The sequence below is a fragment of the Pundamilia nyererei genome, unplaced genomic scaffold (assembly GCF_000239375.1).
Source record: "Pundamilia nyererei isolate P.nyererei 1_Seehausen unplaced genomic scaffold, PunNye1.0 scaffold00244, whole genome shotgun sequence".
Taxonomy (NCBI): domain Eukaryota; kingdom Metazoa; phylum Chordata; class Actinopteri; order Cichliformes; family Cichlidae; genus Pundamilia; species Pundamilia nyererei.
Genome location: NW_005187645.1, coordinates 671,553 through 694,433, shown reverse-complemented (window position 1 = coordinate 694,433; position 22,881 = coordinate 671,553). Strand labels below are relative to the sequence as shown.

At 41.2% G+C, this 22,881-nt stretch overlaps 1 protein-coding gene across 3 annotated transcripts in view; it reads left to right on the top strand.

Annotated features, from left to right (window-relative positions):
- The window catches only part of LOC102210874 (kalirin-like), a 57,617-nt gene that overhangs the window by 15,924 nt on the left and 18,812 nt on the right, over window positions 1–22,881 (top strand). For 2 of the 3 annotated variants that reach the window (XM_013914991.1, XM_013914993.1), the window contains exons 10-41: window positions 170–304; window positions 398–490; window positions 762–884; window positions 962–1,078; window positions 1,168–1,242; window positions 1,331–1,453; window positions 1,577–1,629; window positions 3,530–3,677; window positions 3,762–3,958; window positions 4,052–4,149; window positions 6,221–6,384; window positions 6,476–6,595; window positions 7,184–7,263; window positions 7,715–7,853; window positions 8,207–8,341; window positions 8,910–9,072; window positions 9,225–9,340; window positions 9,770–9,892; window positions 10,539–10,721; window positions 11,078–11,214; window positions 11,305–11,371; window positions 11,477–11,586; window positions 11,786–11,855; window positions 11,944–12,033; window positions 13,761–13,853; window positions 15,026–15,137; window positions 16,141–16,331; window positions 16,441–16,542; window positions 16,633–16,787; window positions 17,528–17,630; window positions 19,742–19,903; window positions 20,958–21,150. In XM_013914991.1, coding sequence (XP_013770445.1) covers window positions 170–304; window positions 398–490; window positions 762–884; window positions 962–1,078; window positions 1,168–1,242; window positions 1,331–1,453; window positions 1,577–1,629; window positions 3,530–3,677; window positions 3,762–3,958; window positions 4,052–4,149; window positions 6,221–6,384; window positions 6,476–6,595; window positions 7,184–7,263; window positions 7,715–7,853; window positions 8,207–8,341; window positions 8,910–9,072; window positions 9,225–9,340; window positions 9,770–9,892; window positions 10,539–10,721; window positions 11,078–11,214; window positions 11,305–11,371; window positions 11,477–11,586; window positions 11,786–11,855; window positions 11,944–12,033; window positions 13,761–13,853; window positions 15,026–15,137; window positions 16,141–16,331; window positions 16,441–16,542; window positions 16,633–16,787; window positions 17,528–17,630; window positions 19,742–19,903; window positions 20,958–21,150 — 3,970 coding nt within the window. The remainder of the gene's footprint in view (window positions 1–169; window positions 305–397; window positions 491–761; window positions 885–961; window positions 1,079–1,167; window positions 1,243–1,330; window positions 1,454–1,576; window positions 1,630–3,529; window positions 3,678–3,761; window positions 3,959–4,051; window positions 4,150–6,220; window positions 6,385–6,475; window positions 6,596–7,183; window positions 7,264–7,714; window positions 7,854–8,206; window positions 8,342–8,909; window positions 9,073–9,224; window positions 9,341–9,769; window positions 9,893–10,538; window positions 10,722–11,077; window positions 11,215–11,304; window positions 11,372–11,476; window positions 11,587–11,785; window positions 11,856–11,943; window positions 12,034–13,760; window positions 13,854–15,025; window positions 15,138–16,140; window positions 16,332–16,440; window positions 16,543–16,632; window positions 16,788–17,527; window positions 17,631–19,741; window positions 19,904–20,957; window positions 21,151–22,881) is intronic. The other variant, XM_013914992.1, reaches the window with a different exon arrangement.

The window sequence follows — 22,881 nt, the reverse complement described above, 5'->3', positions numbered from 1 at the left end:
TGGTGCAAATTACTGACCTCTGTCATCATTTTAAGTGGGGGAACTTGCACAATCGGTGGCTGACTAAATACTTTTTTGCCCCACTGTACATGCCTGTCTGTGCTCTCAAATCCTGTGTGTGCTAGACAGCTGTCTGTCTCTTTGTTTATCAACACCTGTCCTTCTTCAGGTCAGCGAGAGCGGTAAAGCATTACTGGATGTCCTCCAGCGCTGCCCAGCATCAGATTCTGACGAATCAGTGCCCAAACCTGACTTCACTGCCGCCACACACAGCATCATGGGAGTTCTCCACCAAGTGATGCAGGTATGTCCCTCCGTGACCTGTCTCACATCCTCCACATCCAATGTGCAGACAGCAAGATACGTGGAGTGATACAGACTGTCCTCTGTTTTGCAGGGTCACCATGAAGTGGAGAGGGCATGGCAACACCGCAAGCTCCGCCTCCATCAGCGCCTGCAGCTGTGTGTGTTTCAGCAGGATGTTAAACAGGTATGACCAAAAAATGTAGATGCTGATCCCGTTTGGAATATGGATGTATATTCAGAGCCAGATTCTGAAGAATCCACTTCAATGTCCAAACTAAAATTCTTATAGCCACACATTATATTAAATGTTTGGGTTTCTTTGTTTTATAAATTATCTAAAATCTTAGATATTTTTGTGCATTTGTATAATCAAAGTTGTGTACCATTCAAAAATTCTGAGCTCAGGAGAAAAAAGATCTGAGATTCAGGTTAACCTCCACATGTCTGTCTCCCAGGTATTGGACTGGGTGGAGCAGCATGGTGAGGTTTTCCTGAACAAACACACTGGCGTGGGGAAATCTCTGCACCGAGCACGAGCGCTGCAGAAACGCCACGACGACTTCCAGCAGGTCGCACAGGTACCGTAGGCTCAAGACCCACATATAGTTGATCTTTAAGTGCAGCTGCAGCATCCTAATTTCTTCCTCTTTCTTAGAACACATACACCAACGCGGAGAAGCTTCTGGAGGCAGCAGACCAGCTGGCTCAGTCTGGAGAGTGTGAAGAGGAGGAGATTTACCAGGCGGCCCGAGACCTGGAGCTCCGCATGCAGGTGTGTCTGTTGAAGGGAGGGGAGAAGGCGGGGCTGTGTTGTAGTTTATATGCTGTGAATGTGTGGTTTACACTGTTTACATATCACAGGCCTTTATCCAGCGTGTTGAACAGAGGAAGCTGCTGCTGGATCTCGCTGTGTCTTTCTACACGCATACAAAGGAGGTAATACACATTGACACACACTTTGTAACCACTCGTCAGAGGTAATATTATTAACAGTAGCTGGTCTTCCTCTCTTCTTCTCCTCCAGCTCTCAGCGTGGATGGATGGACTCCAGAAACAGCTCTCCTCAGATGTCCTCGTCTGCCCAGACACTGTGGAGGCTCTTCAGACTCTCATAAGCCAGCAGCAGCAGCAACAGGCCAACACACAGGTAACAGCCCAGCTGTGACCTCTGACCTTAAGTCTAACCCTGTCATAACAACCTAACACCTGCACCTGACCCCTGATCACCTCTAACCCTCACACTAACCCGAGCTCTAACCCTGACCTACAGGAAGCTGCGATGAGTGTCATCCGGGAGGGAGAAGACCTCATCCTGCAACTGAGGTACACACACACATACACAGTGGGTGTGTTTGTTTTAAGCCACAGTGCTGCACTGCTTACTAGTGCATGTCATTATTGAAGATCTAGATGTGTTCTGCAAACAGCTCTCTGAACCTGTCTGGTCTGGTCTGTGTGGCTTTGTTTGTTTTACTTGATTATTTAGAAAGTCCATATGCACCAACTTTGTGAACCAAATGTTGTGTTTTTCGGGTCACGTAGAACGTGTGTGGGTTTTCTCTGGATTATGGGGAATGTCTGTGTGTTTGTTTTTCGAGTTTTGTGAAATGTATGGGTTTGTTTGTTTTCTCTTCTATGTGGATTACGCAGGTGCTTTTATTTTCTGGATTATAAAGAATGTTAATGTGCACCTTAGGAATTTGTATCAAACAAAGTGATTACCGTATCTGTACAAGAAGTGATGCATGAAAATGGAGACTGTATTAGTATATCAAAGGCCCCAATTGATAGTGAGAAGAACTATTTTCTGATGAGGTAAAACACAATATTGTGCTTAAAATCACAAGAACAGCCTTCACCCGAAGTGGATTATTTGCTGGGAGGTGTTAACAAATGCCGACATGGTGCTGAGTGAGCCTAAGAGGCAACTGGAAACCAAACATTCTTCAAAGAGAAACTTTACCCACTTCTAAAGTTCGCTGTATCAAAACCTGAGGCAGTAAGACTGCTTGTTTGTTGCTTTATCTGAAGCTGTGTGATAAGGATGTGTATGCACGCTTGTAGAGTTCACTACAAAATATGTATCATGCCCAAGACTGTTTTGATTAAATGGTGAAGTCAGAAGAATTGATCATATGGATCAGTTGTTTATGGGTATAAGTACATCTTAGCTTTGAAATTTCGCTTGCCCCTTGGTGTGCATTGAAAACAAAAAGTCTGAAAACCACGAAGGTAGATTATGTTAAGTTTGTGTAGAATTGATTGCAAGACAAATTCTGTGTTTGGGAGAAATTAAGAAATTCATGAATTGAAAATGAACTGGTCTCTGTGGTAAAAACACAGTTGACCATAAAGGTAAAGCTGTTGATTTACTGTTTGATCTGCATTCCTACGCTCACCTGTGACCACCAGCTGTGGGCAGTGATCGAAATAATGAGATGAGAATGAGTGTGTCTGGGCTCTCCCTTTAAAATAGGGTGAGGTAATTAGAGAGGAGCTCAGAAGAGACTCACTACTCCTTTTTATTAAAAGAACCAGTTGAAATGGTTCTGGTACTTCACTAGGACACCTCCTGGATGCCTTTAAGGTGCATGTCCAATTAGGAGCAGACCCTGGGGCAGAATCTAGGTGCTGGAGGAGGTAGCTGGGTTTTTGAGTCTCTGCTTAAATTGATGTCCTAACTAGCCAGTCCTGCATGACTGGGTAAAAAACGTATGGATGAAAATGTTTATTACTACACACAGAACTAATAAACAATAATAAAGTGTTAAATTCTTATTTCCTGGGGGAAAAGAGTCCAAATGTTCCATGAGTACAGTATATAATGATCTATATATGACCCTTACACTCTTGTGTTTGTTTGTGGATTTAATTGTTGTTTTGGCATTTGTTTTCACTAGACAGGGCAGTTAAGAGGCCTGTGTGATGCTGATTTCTATTATAATTATAGTTGTGTTTGTTTTCAGGTTTACATAGACTTTGTGTTTGTTCTTTATGGCGTTTTGCAACCTGTGTATTTGTTTCAGTGTTCATGCAAACTCAGAGGCCTGCACTGGGTGTTGGTGGGTGCCTTTGTGTAAGATTTGACTAATGTGTGTAGGTGCATTTGTTTTTCGATTTGTATATCCTGCAAGAATGTATTTATTTTCAGGTCAGGGCATTTTTATTTGTAGCTTTTTGAATGTTTACATATTCCTATAACGAGTGGGTGGGTTTGTTTCAGGCCCCAGGGCAGCTCGGTGGCCCATGTGGAGTCAGTGCTGCAACAGCTGGAGGAGTCTCACGTTCAGTTGGAGGAACTTTTCCATCAGAGGAAGATCCGACTTGATGTTTACTTACAGCTGCGCATATTGCAGCAGTGCACGCTGGAGGTTCATTTACATTCTACTTTTCCATACAAATTTTCCCTCCTTGCGTGAGGTTGGAAAGGTGAACTTCATGATTGTGTTTTCCAGGTTACTGGGGAAATGGACGCCTGGAAACAAGACCTGCAGAAACAGTCCCAGGACTTCTCCACCGAGAAAATAGCATCAACAAGGCTAGCAGATGCAAACCAGGACAAGCTGGCCCAGGATAAGTTAGCACTGGGTCAGTCACGTCTAGTGGAGACGACCCCCGAGGCACTAACATTAGCACAGCAGCGCATTCACAGGTAAGCGGGCCAAGATGATGTCATCGCCCTCACTCGACACAATGATAACTCTTGACGCAGGCTTTGATTCATAGATTGGTGATTGAATTGCAGGCACATGGAACGAAGGCTGGCTATGAACAACATGATTTATGAGGTCATCCAGCAAGGCCATGACCTTCAACAGTACATCACAGAGGTTGTGGCATCAGGTAAGAAATTCACTCTCATGTAGTTTACTTTTGCTGGCTGAGGCAGTCAATTAAACTGAAACATATCGACAGAAACATACATCATGTTCTTCAGTGACGTAATGTCGGCTTTGAAAAGGGGACCCAAGATTGAGTCCTGTGGTAAGGCACAAGAAATGAAAGGTGGCATGAATTTTGAATTTAAGAGGTTATTAATGGGCTGCAGTAAATACTTTAGTTTAGGGGCTCTTCAGTCATTAGTGGGGTTTTATTGTTAGCAGCTGAGAGGTTTTCTCTATAGTTTCCAGAGATAGGGTTTGGGGACATAAAGGTATTTAATAAAATCCGGGTAATGTGGTTTACAATACCTAAGAGATTCTAAGATCTGTGTATGGACACCATGAATAATGCCACGGTAGACCAAAGCCCTCATGAGCTCCCCATAGTTATAAGTAAGTGGTACTGATTTCTGATAGTGTATCACTGATGTGCTCCAGGTGTCTTAAAGTGTTTTCTAGTGATCCTTGAGTGTGTTTAGAAGTTACTTAGGGGATTGTGGAAATCCCTTAATTGGATTTTGCTTATTTATTTAATTATTCTTTAAGGGATTTCTAAAGAAGATTGCTAGTGGCTGGGGATATTCCCTCAAAGAAAGGACCTTGAGACATTTCTGTTAATCATGCCCTCAGTGTTTTAGTTAGTGTCGCCCTGTGGGGCTCAGTAGTTTCTGAAGTAATTGTGGGTTGTGATTTTTAACATTTCCATGAGGGGGCTCCAGATATCTTGGGCGTCTGGTGATCATTTGAAGGTACTCGAGGTTCCAGAGATCCCTGACAGTTATGCACCCGAATAGGTTTCCAAGTACAAGTATTAATTTTTGAAATGTGCCAGTTCAGAGGTTGCTTTATGATTTATTATGATAATTCTAATATTTGACCTGGATTATAATTTCTTTAACCAGCAAGGTGGATATTATATTTGTTTACACGAGCTTTATATATTAACTTAACCAGCTCAGTACTGACCTGTCTAGGGTCAGGGTTGGGGTTGGTTTTAGCCAAATAGATGTTACATTTCAATTGTTTTATAACATTTCAGACATTTCAAATGTTTTATAGTTCGTGTGGACGTTCACCAAACCCAAACAATGAGCCTAACTCTATATGGGTCGCTGTTCACTGCGAGAATATTAAGTGGTTAAAAAAACTTTAGCATGTTCTGTAATGTCTGCAATAAAGTACTGCTGCTGCTGAGTATGAAATGCAGTGTGACTGAATTAAATTTAGGTATTTCATTTTTCATTTAGTCAAGGACCGAAGAAGTTGTTTCCAGTCACACTTTGAGAATCTTGTCTTTAAAAGGTTCTGTTGGACTGGTTGGTTTGCAGAGACAACTGAAGGGGTAGTGATGATACTGAAACAGGCTATGTGGTCCTTGAAGTGCTTCCAGGTTTTCTGGTTTCAATCCAGGGCTTGTAGCTGTACTTGAGGGGGTTTTGGCTTTCCTTGAGGGGCTAATGAGGGCTTTGATGGCGTCAAACAGCAAAGCTGGCAAAAGGCCGAACGGGCACGAAGCAGAATAGTGCAGGACAGTTGCAATACAATGGCATGTTGATTATGTTTAACCTCCACAGAATAGAAGAGAATTGAATGCAGCAGAATAAAATAGAAATCAGTCAGCACATTTCATGCTCCTGCGTAGCCTCCGTCTGACCACTTCAGTAACACAGTGATGATATTAGGAGGGAGAAAGGGGGGGGGCACCGAGGATAATGGGGGAGGGGGGAAAGGGGGATGGGGTTGCCATGGAAACTGTTCTCTGAAGCACACAGCTGGTCCCCATAGAAACCAGCGTATTGAATTTGCCATGGAGACACACAGACAAAACCTTGCATCGGTTCATGCATCCATACACATATGAACAGAGATATACACAAACAGCTGTCTTAATGTACTTGTGGGGATGTTAGCAGCCAAAACGCCGTCTAGGTCTAAAATGTGTATCTGTATGTATGTGTGTGTGTGTGTGTGTGTGTGTGTGTGTGTGTGTGTGTGTGTGTGTGTGTGTGTGTGTGTGTGTGTGTGTGTGTCAGGTATCGAGCTGTCCGAGGCAGAAGGAGGAATCTCCTCTCAGGTGGAGGAGCTGCAGCACCTCCTGCAGGACAAACAGAAGGAGCTGCAGCAGATTGCAGATCTCATACACACACATCTGGAACAGAATCTGCAGCTGAGACACCTGCAGAGCCAGGTTAAACAGGTAACACACACAGATGAACATGTGCCAGCTGCCAAGTGGGGACTAAAGGTGATGATGCTGACCTGTATCCGTCCCTGTGTATCTGTCTCAGGTGCTGGGTTGGATCTCTGAGGGGGAGGTCATGTTATCTTCCTGCATGTTGAATTCCAGCTGTTTGTCTGAAGCTGAGCAACTGCAAAGGGAGCATGAGCGCCTCCAACAGGCCATAGAGGTTACTGCACACACAATGCAAACTGTACACTCCAATTAGAAGAAGTAATAAAAAGGAGAATTATTAAATGGCTTCTACATCAAAACTATGCTAAGATATCAGGTTTCTAAACAGCATATAAATATGGATTTTCTCCACTCTATAGAAAAAATATAGAAACATCTCTTAACAGTTTTTCTAAAAAAAAACACAAGACAGTAACAAACACTAAAAAAATATCTGTTCAGTATTTTAAGAAGAAAGTATTTATAGCCTTACCATAACATTGCCCTTTCTGGGTAATTTACATATAGATGTATAGATGTAAATATGTGTGACTGTTCTTCAGACTTCAGGTTATCACAACATGAAATGCATCAAAATCTGAGCAGCTTACCAGCTCAGCTAAATGGATTCCTGTGGGAAACCCTGCATGACAGTGAATAAATGACCCTGCCCTCATGCAGAGGATGAGTCTGATGTGTTTGCAGTCCATCACAGCAGTCAGCTTTAGAGGTTACCACAACAACAGGGACTCTCACACACAAAGTCCTCCCGACGGATTAACGGAAATGAAGTGAATGTGCTGTGCCATGTCTTTTTCTCCAGTCTCTCCTTCATGCTGACTCCCTGCAGAGGACCCACCAGGTGGCCCTGGCTCTGCAGCAGAGAGCAGAGCTCTTGGTCAGGTTAGTTAATCTATTATTATTAATGCTAATTAGCTGCAAATATCAAATTATTAACCACTGGTCTCATTAATTTCCAGTAAAATCTGTCTTAAAAACATTTTTATAAAGTCTTAAATACAGACATAGCAATGCTTTATCAAGTACATAGTAACCCTTTGTACAAAAGTTACATAACCCCATGTATGTACTGCTAACTGTTATTGTACTTCATAAAATTATATTATACTTCACAATATTTCCGGAAATGAATCAATCAAAGCAAAAGCTTTGATCATCTGTCACCTTCTGGTGTTCTGTGTTAGAGAGAGCTCACATTTCCCAAACTGTAAAAGAATCATTTTTATAATATTCATTTTCATTATTTAACGTTAAATGATGAAAATGTTACATTTCTTCAGGAAGGCCAGCCATTAGTCTGTTTAACAACTGACATCTGCGCTTTCCTCCTTAGGTCAGGTCATTATGACCCAGATGCAGTGAGGTCTTGTGCCCAGACGGTGGCGCTACACTGGCAGACTCTGATGCTGAGGATTGAAGACAGACTTAAATTAGTTAACGCATCTGCTGCCTTCTACAGGACGTCACAGCAGGTAACGAGAGACTGTAACTGCGTCTGATAAATAAACGGTGCCAAGCACTTAACTGAGTGGTTAGCAAAATGGTAAAAAATGGTAAATGGCCTGTATTTGTATAGCGCTTTACTAGTCCCTAAGGACCCCAAAGCGCTTTACATATCCAGTCATCCACCCATTCACACACTAGCAAACTCGTAATATATTATAATTATCTTAAATGAAAAATAATTGTAATACTTTAACTATAGAACACATTGTTTTTACAAACTTACTTTTTAGGTTGTGCAAATATTTAAAATTTAAACTACAGTCAGCCGGAAATTCGTAGTATACTGTGTTTTTTCAAGTGTGTACCTGCCTGTTTCCAGGTGTGTGGTGTCCTGGAGAGTCTGGAGCAGGAGTACCGCAGGGAGGAGGACTGGTGTGCAGGAGGAGAAAGACAGCCAGAGCAACTGGTGCCACTCATCAGCAAACACATGGAGCAGAAGGAGGCGTTTCTGAAGGTGAGGAGCTCTGGAAAACCACCACAAACTCCAAAATAGAAGCTGATCATTGCTAATATTTTATGCTGAAAACGAGTCCAATCAGCTGTAATCGGTCATGGTCAGGCTTTAGTGACATATCCTATTAATAGGATACTTGAATAAAGTTGAATACATTTATTTATTTTGAACAGTTTTCTTGTTCAATGGTCATGGAAAGTTCTCATTGTATTAAATTTAGCAGTCCCAAAACATCCAGCATGAGTTTGTTTATTTTGACCAGAGCATTTATGAAAGTTGTACGATCTGGGCCAATCGTACAAGTGTTATCAAAGTACTTCCCTAATCAAGTCTTTCTACTTGGCATGCATCTTGGTAACTATTTGAGCAATTATTTGTAAGTGCTTGTGGAGAAAATGGCAAGTTAAACTTTACTAAACCTGGTAATAAAGTTTGATTTTGGATGGAGTGAGCCAAGCCTCCCACAATGCTGAAACTGTCGGCAGTAATGATCGATCATAGATATATTCGGGCTTATTCGAGTGCCATGTCTTTTTCTCATAATGTCTGTGGTGTTGGTCATCGACAGGCCTGCACTCTGGCCAGACGGAACGCCGAAGTTTTCCTCAAGTACATTCACCGTAACAGTGTCACCATGGCGACCATCTCTGGCCACAGTGTCACCGTCTCCGGGGTAACAGGGGTTGCAGAGGTCACTGGGCACTCCAGGGTGCCCGAGCAACAGGTCAAAGGTGAACAAAAATATATACATGAGAAATATTCAAGCATTTGTTGGTGTAAATACAGAATTACAGTGGAGCTGGGATCACTTCTTGAGGAACACCACACTTAATGGCAAACTATAGTGGTAATTCGACTTACCCAGATGTGTCTGTGCACTCAGGTATCCTCAGTGAGCTCCTCCAGAGAGAAAACAGAGTTCTTCATTTCTGGACTTTAAAGAAACGTAGACTGGATCAATGCCAGCAGTATCTGATGTTCCAGAGTCACGCTCAGCAGGTAGATGCGGTCTGCTAAATTATTAGCACTGTTATTCATGCTCATTAACAACAAAATCAGCAAATCATATACACTGATCGGGTGTAACATAACATTATGACCACTGACAGCTGGCTCATGTGGTCTGTTCCAACAGACAAGCTACTGTATCAAACAACTTGGATTCTCAAGCATACAAAGTTGCTTCCTTTTTCAATCTTACATGATAGTAAATTAAATATTTTGTCATTTGAAACATTGTGCTGTTGTTTTGTCCAGCATGATACATTTTTCAGTTTTCTGTTGAGTAGGTCAAAATACTAATCAGTTAACACAGTAATTGTGTTGCATGAAAAGTCTCGCATGCTCTCTGGGTGTTCGCATCATATTTTGGAAATGCTGACTTTGAGTTATTAACGGACATCTGTCTAATGTGTCCTTTTGTTGCAGGCTCTGGATTGGCTACAACAGTCAGGGGACCACTACCTGGCCACACACACATCACCTGGGGCGACAGTGGCTGAGACGCAAGAACTGCAGATCCAACACAGGGAGTTCTGCATTTCTGCCAAGGTGTGTTTTTTTCCATAGTTTATTGAAATGTATATCATATTTTATCACTTTCTATGAACAGTACTTCCTAGTAAGATAATTAATTAGTTAATGTAGTCTGAGCTCATGTTTGGATTGCTCAGCAGCCTTATGATGCACACGCTGAGGGGCCAATGACCCTCTAGCCAAAGCATCTGTTTGAAAAGACTGTTAATATTTTGTTTGATACTCACAAAAGCAGAGCAGCAAACAGCTATGAACTAAGGCCATCTGTGTACCAGTCCACCTGTCAGTCAAAGAAACCATATGCTCTCATAATGCAGACTAAGTCTTAATAGGTGAGCACTTTACTCTTCAGTGTTGATTGTTTGTGCACAGAGAAAGATGCCAGAAAATCCCTTAAAGAGAAACAAAAGGCCATTATGAGATGCAAAACAACCACTAAGAGACGTATTGTGATCAAGGAGATACTGAACAGCTACAAAGAGACCACGAGAGATGTAGAACAACCCAACAAAATTCAGAAAATCAAACCATTTTATGGATATTAAAGTATTTCCCAGCTCCATTTTGTGTCCTGAATATGATTAAAATCAGGAAAAGTGCTAGCAAGCCACATGTTGTTGTGAGGTTGAATTTAACTAAACTATGACCTTGTTTCTGTCAGCATACGCAGGAAAAGGTTCATCTGCTAATACAGCTGGCCGAGAGCATGCTGGCTAAAGGCCACGCCCACCGCACTGAGCTCCGTCGTTGTGTTTCTACGGTTGACAAACGCTACCGGGACTTCACCGTCAGGATGGGGCAGTACCGGCACCTGCTGGAGACGGCACTGGGAGGCTGCTCGCAGGTAAACGACACAAGTACTGACTGTGGAGCAGGAACTCTCCACATTTGAAAGCGAAAACATGTGAGTGAGTGAGATGTGATTCTTAGTGTTTTTGCAATAAACACATCAACATTTACTTATGTGTGAACCTTTGCATTTAAAGTTTATTTCCATGTAAAACAGGTTATGATTGAATAATTTGAAGGACTATATGATACAAATGCAGCTTTTTGAATTATTAGCAACATACAAGCTGCAAATGTGTGAAATTAGAAGGCAGATCTGTTGCTGTACTTCTATGATTATTCAGATTTAGAAAATGTGTATTAAAAATAAATATAAATGTATGTGTGTTTTAGTGAGTTTACTTTGTATAGTTTTCCTCTCAGGATAATAAGGACTTGGAGCTCGAGCTGATCCCCAACAGTCTGTCAGACTCCGACCCCGAAGTCAACCTGTCCGATCCGAGCCACCAAGTCAGTGATGAGAAGAGACGTTCTGCCCGCAAGAAAGAGTGAGTACTCTGATATTACTGATATTAGTATAGATATTACTGGTAGCAGTACTACTGCAGTACTCTGATAACACCTGTGTGTGTCCTCAGGTACATCATGGCTGAGCTCCTTCAGACAGAAAGAGTCTATGTCAGAGATCTGCAGGAGTGTATTGAGGTATATTTTCAGAATTCGTGGGTTCTGATTACTGGATGTGACGCAACACAGTACTACATAATACTAAATTGTACTTTCTGCTGTTAATACGATTACCTGCTGCAGACATACCTGTGGGAGATGACGAGCGGCTCAGAGGACGTCCCGCCTGGCCTTGTAAACAAGGACGATATTGTGTTTGGAAACATCCAGGATATCTACGAGTTCCACAACAGGTACCACTAAATATCCTGCTAAATGTGCGATAACACTGCAATATTCTAATGGATGTATTACATTAGGAAACATCCAGGACATCTATGAGTTTTAAACATCTCCAAACTACATGTTTAGATATCATAGGTCCATAACTGTGATTAAAAGAATATTAAAATACATTTAGAGAAAATTAATATTTTCTCTGTGTTTTTGCAGTATTTTCCTGAAGGAGCTGGAAAACTATGAACAGCTTCCTGAGGATGTTGGACACTGCTTTGTCACCTGGGTATAATTCTGTTTTTTTAGATGTCAGGTTGATTATTTATTTTAAACCTACAGAGCTAATGATTAATCTGTGTTTATTTCCCTATCAGGCTGATAAGTTCCACATGTACGTGACGTACTGCAGGAACAAACCAGACTCCAGTTTACTCATCCAACAACATGGCGTGGCGTTCTTTGAGGTCTTTTTCAAACACCACAAACATCAACTTAACAACTTAATATTAGCCAGTAGTTTAGTTGGGTAGCACTTTATTTATCTTCATTCCAAATATTATTTTTTAAATATATAAGAGTTTGATCAATGAAAGTTTGGATTTCACTAAAACACAGCTATGTTTACGGCTTTCCTGTGTTTTCTGGACTCATGTCAAGCAAAACCTGGCAGCTTCATCTTCTTCAGCAGACTTTGAAACTTTGAGGTTGGAAATTTGTGAATGTGACACCTAATGCCACAGAAATGTAAACTAAGCTGGCGAAACCAAGGTCCCTCAATTCACTGTGGAAAAAAATAAGATCTACCTGGGATCAGTTGTCTCATTTAGAGCCCAACATTCAGATATCTGTGATTCTAGCAGTTTTGTCATTACCGTTCCCCAAGAGACAAAACAAAGTATCAACCAACCCAGAGATTAGTTCCATCACACCAGAAGTACACTCCATCAGTCAGTCACCATGTTTGACTATGAGGTTTAGACACTGAGCCAACAGAAAGAAGAAGCTAAACGGTCTATATTTCCCTAGATACAGTTTCCCGTGAAAAGTCGGATCACAGAAAAAGATCTTGGAAAAATGTTGGTAAAAGCATTTGTTAACCTCCTAATATTATCCAGGCGGCGTCTTTAGAGTTAGTTTCACATCCACCCTTCTTTATGAAGAATTCCTTCTTGCTGAATGGAAATCTTACAATAGAAGAACTCCAAGGCCAAAATGCCTGTAAGAGACTTGATTTGACATTTAACACCTTCGAGCATGTTTCTAAAACACAACCCAGCACTACTGCTAAAATGTTCACCAGCAAGCTGGTGGAAGTTAATAGATTAACACAGATGGAAGGACACGCAAATTATCCAAGATTTTCACCATCCAGAGAACCATCTCGACAGCCTGACATGAATTCAGTTTATGGACATCCAGTCTCCAGTGACTAATTAGAGGCTTAAATTAAGTAACGAATAAACAAGGAACTGGAAATTTGGTTTAGCATATCTGGGTTTCCACCACAAAAGTCATCAACCTCAGCATCTTTGAGTGATCTAGCCTACTGTAAACTGTAAGAGTTGAACAAATAAAACAGCATTACAACTTTTGTCTGGTTCTTTATTCTGATATTGATGGATGAACATAGGCCACATCTGTAACACACTGTTAGAAACCATGTTTAAATCACAGATAGCATACACATTGGGCTATTTGTGGCTAAATTACAGCACTGCTAAATGTTTTTTAGCCATCTATCGTCCAAATGCCACAACACATGTGACTTCTGGCCCAAATAACATGGACCTGTGGTTGAACTGAGACAACCAGACTCACCCTGAACTGGTCACCAGTCAAGGCTAACTGTGGTCCAAAGAAAACTGCAAAAATAGGCCAAGTTTGTGCTATTTCATGATGTGTTTGGAATTTAACAAATCCACTTTTCAAGCTCCCAAAACATCAGTTCTTGAGTTTACAGTACAGTTTACTATTTACTTGGTTCAGTTTCCCCTGTAATACTAATATAAGAGAAATAAATAAAAATAAGTGCAACCATAGGAAACATAACCAAGAAGATAAAAAAGAGCTTATGGGACCATAAAACAAAGTGTGAGTCACCAACAAATGTGGTTTGAATTTTATTGGACTGCTTTAAAGCTTGATTAATGATCTTTTATATGATCTCTAACATTTTATTTTGTGTGTACAGGAGGTCCAGAGAAGACACGGTCTAGCAAACTCCATCTCTTCGGCTCTCATCAAGCCTGTTCAGAGGATCACCAAATACCAGCTGCTGCTCAAGGTACGCCCTGAATTTCTTTTACGTTTCCCCCACATTCAAAACACACGAGAACGAAGTGTTTCCCACAGAGCTCCAAACTGTTTTTGTTTAGAAGGCTGTTAAATTTAGAGGAAGCCTCGGAAATGTTTCATCCCTCTGGCTGTTTGGAAAACACGGCGCCTCAGAGGATTTTTTCTGAGCACAGCTTTCAATCCCGAATACTTTATATGGAGCCCAGAGGACACAGCGTGTGTGCCTGGAATAATGAATGAAAAGCGCTTCGTGTCAGTTTGAAAACTTTGTTGTAACTCAGCAGCAGCAGGAGGCTGAAGGTGCCGAACACGTAACCCCCTTTAGACTGAGCTTCATTTCTTTATGTTGCCACTTTGTCTGTTCAGGGTGATGTTTTAACTGTTTTTCAAACTCTTTAATACTTCAAACCAGAGCAGTGAAGAAATATACAAAGTGAAGCTTCTGCAGGGTTGCCCTATTTTTTGCTGATGGCCATGAGGGAGGTGACTTCTGTTGTAAAACTAAGGCTGATTCTATGGAAGTCTATGAGGAAATGACTCCTCACTTGACCTCTAATTGTCTCAGTGTGTGTGTGTGTTGGGGGGAGGGGGGGGGATTATGGGGACATTGTGTTTTTCTTTTTGAACAGGTTTATTGAGATATTTGGCTTGTTTGTTTGGTGGGTTTATGGCAACATCTTGCTTGTTTTTTGGTGAGCTTTGGAGAACATCTTGCTGGCGGGTTTCTGGGGATATTTGGCTTGTTTTTGGTGCCTTTATTGGGACATATGACTGTTTCTGGCAGGCATATGAGGACATCTTGGTTGTTTGTTTGTTTTTTGGCAGTTATAAGGAGATATTTTGTTTATTTCTTAGCGTATTTATGGCGACATGCTCTTTGTTTTTTGGCAGGTTTGTGGGAATATCTGGCTTTTTTTGGGGGCAGGTTTGGGCTTAATTCTCTAAAATATCTGCAATCATATATTTTAAACATGGAGAAATGCGCTACTCTTTTATACAACTTCCTTTGCAGTTTTTTTAAAAATATTAAAATCACCCACAAACCATTATAATATAAAACTCAAACATCTTTTTTTCACTGTGAAGATTTCTCACAGAGTTCAGCACTTCATTTTCCAGGGAAAACACTGATGAACCTGTATATGTGTTAATGTGATGCAGGAGCTGCTAGCGTGCTGTGAGGAGGGAAAAGGCGAGATAAAGGAAGGCCTGGATGTGATGCTGAGCGTCCCAAAGAGAGCAAACGATGCTATGCACGTTAGCATGCTGGAAGGTGACACAGAATATTTTTCACATGAAGTCAGGACACATTATGAATTGTTCCGGTCGTTATCTAATGAAGAACTTCATACAGTACTGTCAAGGGGCCACCCCTCATTTCTTTATATTCTGCTTCCAGGAAGTGAAGCTTTCTTGTGTTATTTTTAAGTGGTCTTAATCAATAGTTTTCCAGGCTTTCTGAAGGTCTCACCTGGCTTTTCAGGAGAATTCTTCTTTGCTAAGACACTTAACAGTGACCTTTGAATCATTCAAGCATAAAATGCACCAAACTCATGTGACAAGTTAGCAGAGAGCCAATTTTAAATTATGTCTTTAAACACTTTGTTAAAAAACCACATCTGCTCTCATTTCTTTAGCTGAATCTGTGAAAAACACCAAAAGATAACACGGTTTGGCAGCAGAGAGGTAAAACAGTTTACAGTCATCTGTAAAACACGGTAGAGGCTCTGTCATGGTTTGGAGCCAGTGGTGTTGGAGATAGTGCTAAAATTGATAAATTATCAACACAGAAAATACCATCAGATTCTGACCCAGATAGGAAATTAATTAATTAATAGATTGGCCTCCCCAGAGCCTGGACTTCAACATTATTGAAGTAGTGTGGGATCATGTTGACAGAGAACAGAACGAAAGGCTGAAACATCCAAAGAAGAGCTTTGAATGTCCTTCAAGAAGCCTGGAGAACTATTCCTGAAGACGACTTAAAGAAATGACAAGAAAGCTACCTAAGAGAGTTCAGTCTGTGCTGGAGAATAAAGGTGGTCCCACCAAATATTGACTTTCAAGCTCGTTAAAATAGTAAAAGCTGTATTTGCATGTGTGTTTCGACATGTTCAAATAAATCACTGCACCTATTTCACATTTTCGTAAGTAAAAAGCAACGGGGAGTCGCTCAAGACTTTTGTAAAGTAATGTATAAACTTTAAAAGGTTAAAACTAAAAGCAAAACTTGACAGAAATGTCTTGGAGGCTCCTCACTGTCTTGTATCTTGCAGGTGTGGAGGATGGTCTGGATGTTCAGGGCGAGCTCCTGTTGCAGGACTCCTTCCTGGTTTGGGAGCCGAAGTCTTTGATCAGAAAGGGGCGGGACCGACACCTCTTCCTGTTCGAGTTGTCACTCATCTTCAGCAAGGAGATCAAAGACTCATCTGGACGGACCAAATACATCTACAAGAGCAGGCTGAGGGTAAGGACAACGTCCAGCTTTGCTCCGTTCAAATCAAAAAAGTACAAATGGAACTAATTTGGCTGAAGATATTCTACAAAGTTTCTCTTACTTCTTGTCTCTGTCTCAGACCTCTGAGCTCGGTGTAACAGAGCACATAGAGGGCGACCCCTGTAAGTTTGCACTGTGGGTTGGACGAACGCCAACCTCAGACAACAAGACAGTCCTAAAGGTGTGTGCTCCTGTCAATGAATGAGTGAGTAAACATTCATACAGTGATGGTTCGATCTAAGGAATAATCCTTCTTTTTGTTTACTTTTAGGCATCATCTTTGGAGCTGAAGCAGGAGTGGGTTCGTAGCATTCGGCAGGTGATCCAGGAGAGGCGGGGTCACTTGCGGGGGGCACTTAGGGAGCCCATCCCCCTCCCCAAGACCCCCAACCCCACGCTGGGGCGACAGCGCAGCATCAACCGCAGGTCAGCTCACACAGATGGCCTTTAAACAGTAATACTGACTCCTGACCTGTTATATCGACAGCCCTAATTCTCAGTGCTGCTAATATTTGAACTCCAAACTCCAGTGAGAAAGCACTTATTTTATTTCTGCTATTAAGATTTATGTGCTTAATATATAAAAACTGTTTGTGTCAGACTTAAGTTTACTTCCACTTGGAGTACACCTGGTCTCTGAAACCATTACAGGTTTCCAATCAATCGAATGTGGCATCCACGAAGTCCCAGCTCATGAAGGATATTCATAAGTTTCTCATGTTGGATCGGGTCAAAGGTTTTTTCCAATTGTGTTTATGAAGCAAGCAGGAAATGTCCTTATTACTTTAAAATTACAGGAGCTCTTACATAAAAGTGACCGAACGTTTTAAACATAGCCAGTTAAATCTGAAACCTTTATTACTCCTGGGTTTGAGCTGTTGGTTGGATAAATCAGGAAAGTTATGGACAACCTCTTAAGCTTTTAGAAATGTTAACAGACCTTTTATATCATTTCCTGACTTTTCCTACCCAAGAGGAAGAAAATAGTTGATGTCTTAGTCAATAAAGGAAAAAGTGCTTCAGACTTATAGTAGAAGAAATAAGAAGCGCAGACTGACGAGGAAAACAAACTAGATTAAAAGATCGCACGTAGCGTCCACATACTTTTGACCTGTGAGAGTATTTTGAACCCTAGAACACAACCCGAATGTTTTTGTTTGTTTCAGGGAGACGAGCGAGGACGCAGACAGTCTGGGTGATGCCAGCAGTCAACCCGACACCGTCTCCATAGCCTCCCGAACGTCACAAAACACCGCAGACAGCGACAAGGTAACACACACACACACACACAGTCGCACGCACACTCACAGACACGCTGTGAGAGGGTGTGTCGAGCAGTCGTATGACCTCACTGCTGCTGCAGCTGGCTGGGTGTGTGTTTTTGGTGTGCTTGAGGGAGTTTCCACTATTCATGGTCGGACTCCTTCAAGAAACTTTCACTGCTCTGCTCTCCTGATGAGGTACGTTTCATTTATTTTACCTGCTTCTCATTAGTGGGGCCAGTGGCAGTGACCTCTGACCTTGGAAACTCTTACCCTGCTGGCTTGTGCTCTGATTTGTGAGACATTTAAGAGAGGAAGGTGGACGACTTTATTTTTTACTGCGTTGGTGACTATAACACGGTGAAAAAGAAAAAATACACTTTTTTTGTCACTGTGAGGAGTTAAAGGGACAGCATGTAAGTGGCGACAATAATAACGAGTCTAAATTGATCCATCAGAGCAAGAAAACATTTAAATAAGGAACATTTCTGCATTTTCATGAATTTATCCTTACAATGTTCAGCACGATATGATATATCGTGCTGAACATGAGTATTCAGACGATTACTAGAAAAAAATTAAATGTTTACGAAAAATAAAATCTACCAAAAAGGTAAATCTTAATAAGATGTCAGAAAAAAAATGCAAAATAAACATTTTAGATGTATTAAAACAATTATATACAACTATTTCAATAAAGATAAAAAATGTAAATTATAATCAAAATATTATGTTATACACAAAGTTAACATTGAAAACACTACTTTTAAATTAGAATTTTAAATAAACCTTTTATTTTAAAATAAATCTTTGGATAAAAAATACAATTTTACAGTTTTAGAAAAGATAAAATTAAAAATTAAATTTTTACAAAATAAAAATTAAATATAAAAATTAAGTTAAAGTTTTTTTTCATGTTTAAAGATAAAATAACATAAAAGTATTTAGAAACTTTCTGAAAAATCCCTGTTTTATAGCTAATTAAATGAATGTAAATTAATAAATTAATAAATACCAGTATACGTGTGAATAAAATAATATGAGTACTGCAACCTAGTTCCTTATTGGAAATATATCCGTCTGTCCTGTCCAACTTTTTGGGCTCTCTGTCAGTCTTTGAGATCACTGTGACAGTTGACACAGCGACCTCTGACCTTTCTGACAGACCTTTGCTTCCTCCCTGAACGCACACATCTATTCACATCTGTGTTGGATTTTTTTGGGGAACACCCGTCTCATTCCCTGCGGACGCTACAAGTGTTTTCTCTTCCAGCTGCAGCCCACGTGTTGGAGCTCACAGTCAGCAGTAACCACGGTGACCAGATCACATGATGTTTTATGCTGCTCTCTGGGCCAATCAGAGAAAGGCTGTTTTTGGATGATATGAGAGGCTTTCATGGTTTGTGGTTTGGTCATGTTTCTGCTGAATTGAAGTGACTTTCACTCATCAGCTGTCAGTTCGAGTCATTTAAACCCAACAGACGGCTTTTTGGTTGGCTGAGAAGCCAGAAAAGCTTGATCCATGTTTCTATATGTTTGCATATTGACCATAGATTACGTGGATATAGAAGCAGCTTATTAGCTCTCAGGAGAAAAGAAAGTTGACCCTTTTTCAGATGAACAGAATCAGCATTCTGGGATTTCCTCACCTGGATGTTTGAGCATGCATCAAGACAAACATCTCCACACTGTTGAACTTTATAGGCAGAGCTCATAGTCTTGAAGTTATCTGAGACTTTGTTCTTTATTAATAGTTTATATTGTATTTAGTGTCTTTGTAATCTGGAACTCATTCCTGCCTTGCAGCTTGAAACACGTTAAGTCTTATTTTTAGCCGTCTGCAGGGAATAAAGTCATATCTCAGACTGCTCCCTCACTTTATTCTGAATTTTCCTGGTTTTATCATTTGGAGAAATAGAGGTTGTACGCTCCCAGTGAGCTGCATGGGAGTGAGGTCATGGACTCCAGGAGACACCTCTCTGCATACTGAGTGCGAATGAATGTCTGCTTCTCTCAGAGCTTGGAGCACTGATGCTAATGATGCTGTTATTATCGTTTAACAACACGGCGGTGACACCTTCCGCCTGTAAATAATCTGTCCTACCTGTCTGCGTGCAGCTGTCAGGAGGCTGCGAGTTAGTCGTGGTGTTGTTGGATTTCTCTGCCGGAGGACCGGGAGAGATCAGTGTTCGCTGCGGTCAGACGGTGGAGCTGGTGGAGCGCTCAGCAGATCGGCCCGGGTGGTGTCTGGTCAGAACCACAGATCAAACACCTCAACAGGTAATTAGCATCCAGAAGACAAAACAAAACATCCCAGCAAATAATAAACAAACTAAATGTCCCCACATGTAGCAAAACTTCCTGTCTTGCCCCATCAACCCCCACCAGTTGTGACAGATGGCCACCCCTCCCTGAGCCTCGTTCTGCTGGAGGTTTCTTCCTGTTAAAACAGAGTTTTTCCTTCCCACTGTTGCCAAGTGCTTACTCATAGGGAGTTGTCTGATTATTGGGATTTTCCCTGTATTATTGTCTTTGCCTTGCAATATTAAGCACCTTGAGGCAACTGTTGCTGTGATTTGGTGCTATATAAATAAAACAGAATTAAAATATTTATCTCTGCAGAATTATATTCATACTTTTTTCTTACACATTGTTTCACAGCGTTTGGCAAACTTGACTTCCTGATAGAAGATATCTGTTTCTATGATGCCAATCTATCTTTAAACATATTAACTTTGACTGTCCTTGTGGTCTGAAACATTTTTCTTTTCTTTTCTTTTTTTTTTTAAATTCTTTCTACTTCAAGTTATACATTAAGAAGTTCTGATCTTTTTAATGTCCCTTTTGGATTAAAGGAAGTTGGTAAGAAAGCTTTAAAGTTTCCGGATTAAGTTCCCTGCTGTGGTCCAGAGCAGCTGAGGGAATGAGAAAAGCACTAAAGGGTCTACTAATAGATCCAAAGTATCGTGTGCCAGTAAAAGTCAGATTTTTACTGAGGGACTTTAGATGAAAGAAACAAACCGGTTGAGCTTAGAAAATTAGCAGATTATTTTATATGATGGCTTGGACAACTGATGTAATGAATGATCTCAGACATAAGAACCTCAGATTTCTATCTAACCATTAAAACCAGTGACACACTCACTGAGTCAAAGGGGGCTGTTAAGCAGATTAGCAACAAATATCCCCATAAGTGACAAATACAATGAAGGTCCCCACGTGTAACAAAGGCAAGAACTTATAGCCATAAGTACCGTTAAAGTGTGTGAGAGGGTTTCCTTGTTTTTCTGATGCTCAACCATCCCTCTAACATCGCTGCTGTGTTTCCTCACAGGAGGGTCTACTGCCCATGAGCACCCTCTGCCTGTCGCACTCCCACAGTGCAGCCGATATGGAGGGACTGCTCCCAGCCTCCACCACATCCTCCAGCACCTCTTCTACAAGCACCACCACCTCCTCCTCCTGCAACTCAGCCTCTACCACCATCACCTCCACCTCTAACTCCTCCACTGTGAGCGCCGGGAGGGGTGAGTACCCAGAGAACTTATTGCCTGTGTTCCCATCAGCCCCAAAGGGACCTGACTGTAATCACAGATATTAATGATGCTCTAACTGCTATTTGCAGGAAAAAAATCTAAAAAAGTGATTCCTGAGAAAACATACCTTCTAAAACAACAGCGTGGTCATTTTTAAACTGCTGCAGCACATCCCTTGTTTGCTCGATGTCACTTCCTGTTTAGCCAGAGGCAATTTTAAACATCCTCACGCTGTATGTGTCCCACATCCTCGCTCTCTCTCTGTGCCACCTAAATATTTAAATCCATGTTTGTAAAGTTGTAAACACACTTGAGTCCTTGAGTGCTTGTCCCATAGCTGAGCATGAAAAATTAAATGCGCTTTGTGTCTGTCAGACTCTGCCGCTTCACATTAACATCACAGCTTTATGAGCTTCAAGGAGATGGTCCACAGTAATGAGGAAACATCTCAAAATGCAGCTTTGGCTATAAGCTTCTGGGGAACTGAACCGTTAATCATAACTCTGATCATCACACAAGCCTGCAATGAAATATTTCCATCTTTTTGATCTAAATAAGACAAATTTAGGATGTTTGATTAGCCCCTTTTCCTTTTAAATGTAAATATTTAAAGAACATTTTTACCTAAATTGCAAATATGAACATTAACCTGACTTCTCACCCACCTGCAGTACCTTTACAGCCCAACAGGGGGCTGAAGCCCACATTTTAGAGCCACTAGACCACAGAGTCTTCAAAAAAGTTTATTATATATATTATATATACAACCTCTTGACCATAATGATAGTTTCCAGTAATGCCAACACCTCCAGCTGTGCAACCTGTGGAACAAACCAAATGTCAGCACAAGAAGGTGTTAACGTGGGGTTTCGCAGGAGGGAAGACTCCTGCCAACATCTAGTGTAGCAGCCTATTCAGGGGAACTGACTCATTTTAGGAACAGTAGATTCTTGTTTCCAGACAGGATGCTTCTGCTCTAAACCCTGAGCCAGTGTAAAAACAGTGTAATGCATAGGAAACAGGGAAATGCATAACCACAGGGAAACACAGGGGATATTTTGCTTGCCTGACAGTGTTTTTTTTTCTTCTTTACAACAGATGCATTTCTGATGCATCTAAAACTGCGGAGGGTCTTTTATTTTGTAAATCAACTTGATTTTCTATGTTTTTCTTGTGTCCAACTTTCTGCAAATTGCTTCTATAAGAAGCAGACCTGCAGCTGACACTGAAGAGCATCATCAGCTTACATGCAAAATTATCCCTGGAGTCCTAAAACTGATCCTAGCAGAGACTGTGGATACCACGGTCTGTCCTGCACTAGTGTGATGTCCATCACTGTGAGGTGTACTATAGACCGGCCATTCACAAACTTCTCGCCAACATAACCTTTCTAAGTCCTACTAAATACAAAGACAGTATAATCACAGGTGCGTCTGTAATGACGAATTGTTCCATCCTTATTACAGCTACAAATCCCACTGGGAGTATTTAAGGAGAGCGTTTATCCTGCACTGAGGCTAATGTGGCCCCTAGAGACAAAGCACGTACAAACTCCAAAACACAATGGAAGTGCTCCAGGACGCTAGGGGCAGTGTTGAGGTCCTCTCTGAGCAAAGCACAGAGAGAACCTCACTGTTAACGTCAGATTTGACTCCACCATGAACCAAGCGTTCATAGTAGAGATGGACCGATCCGGTCCGATACTGACGTAAATTACTGGAC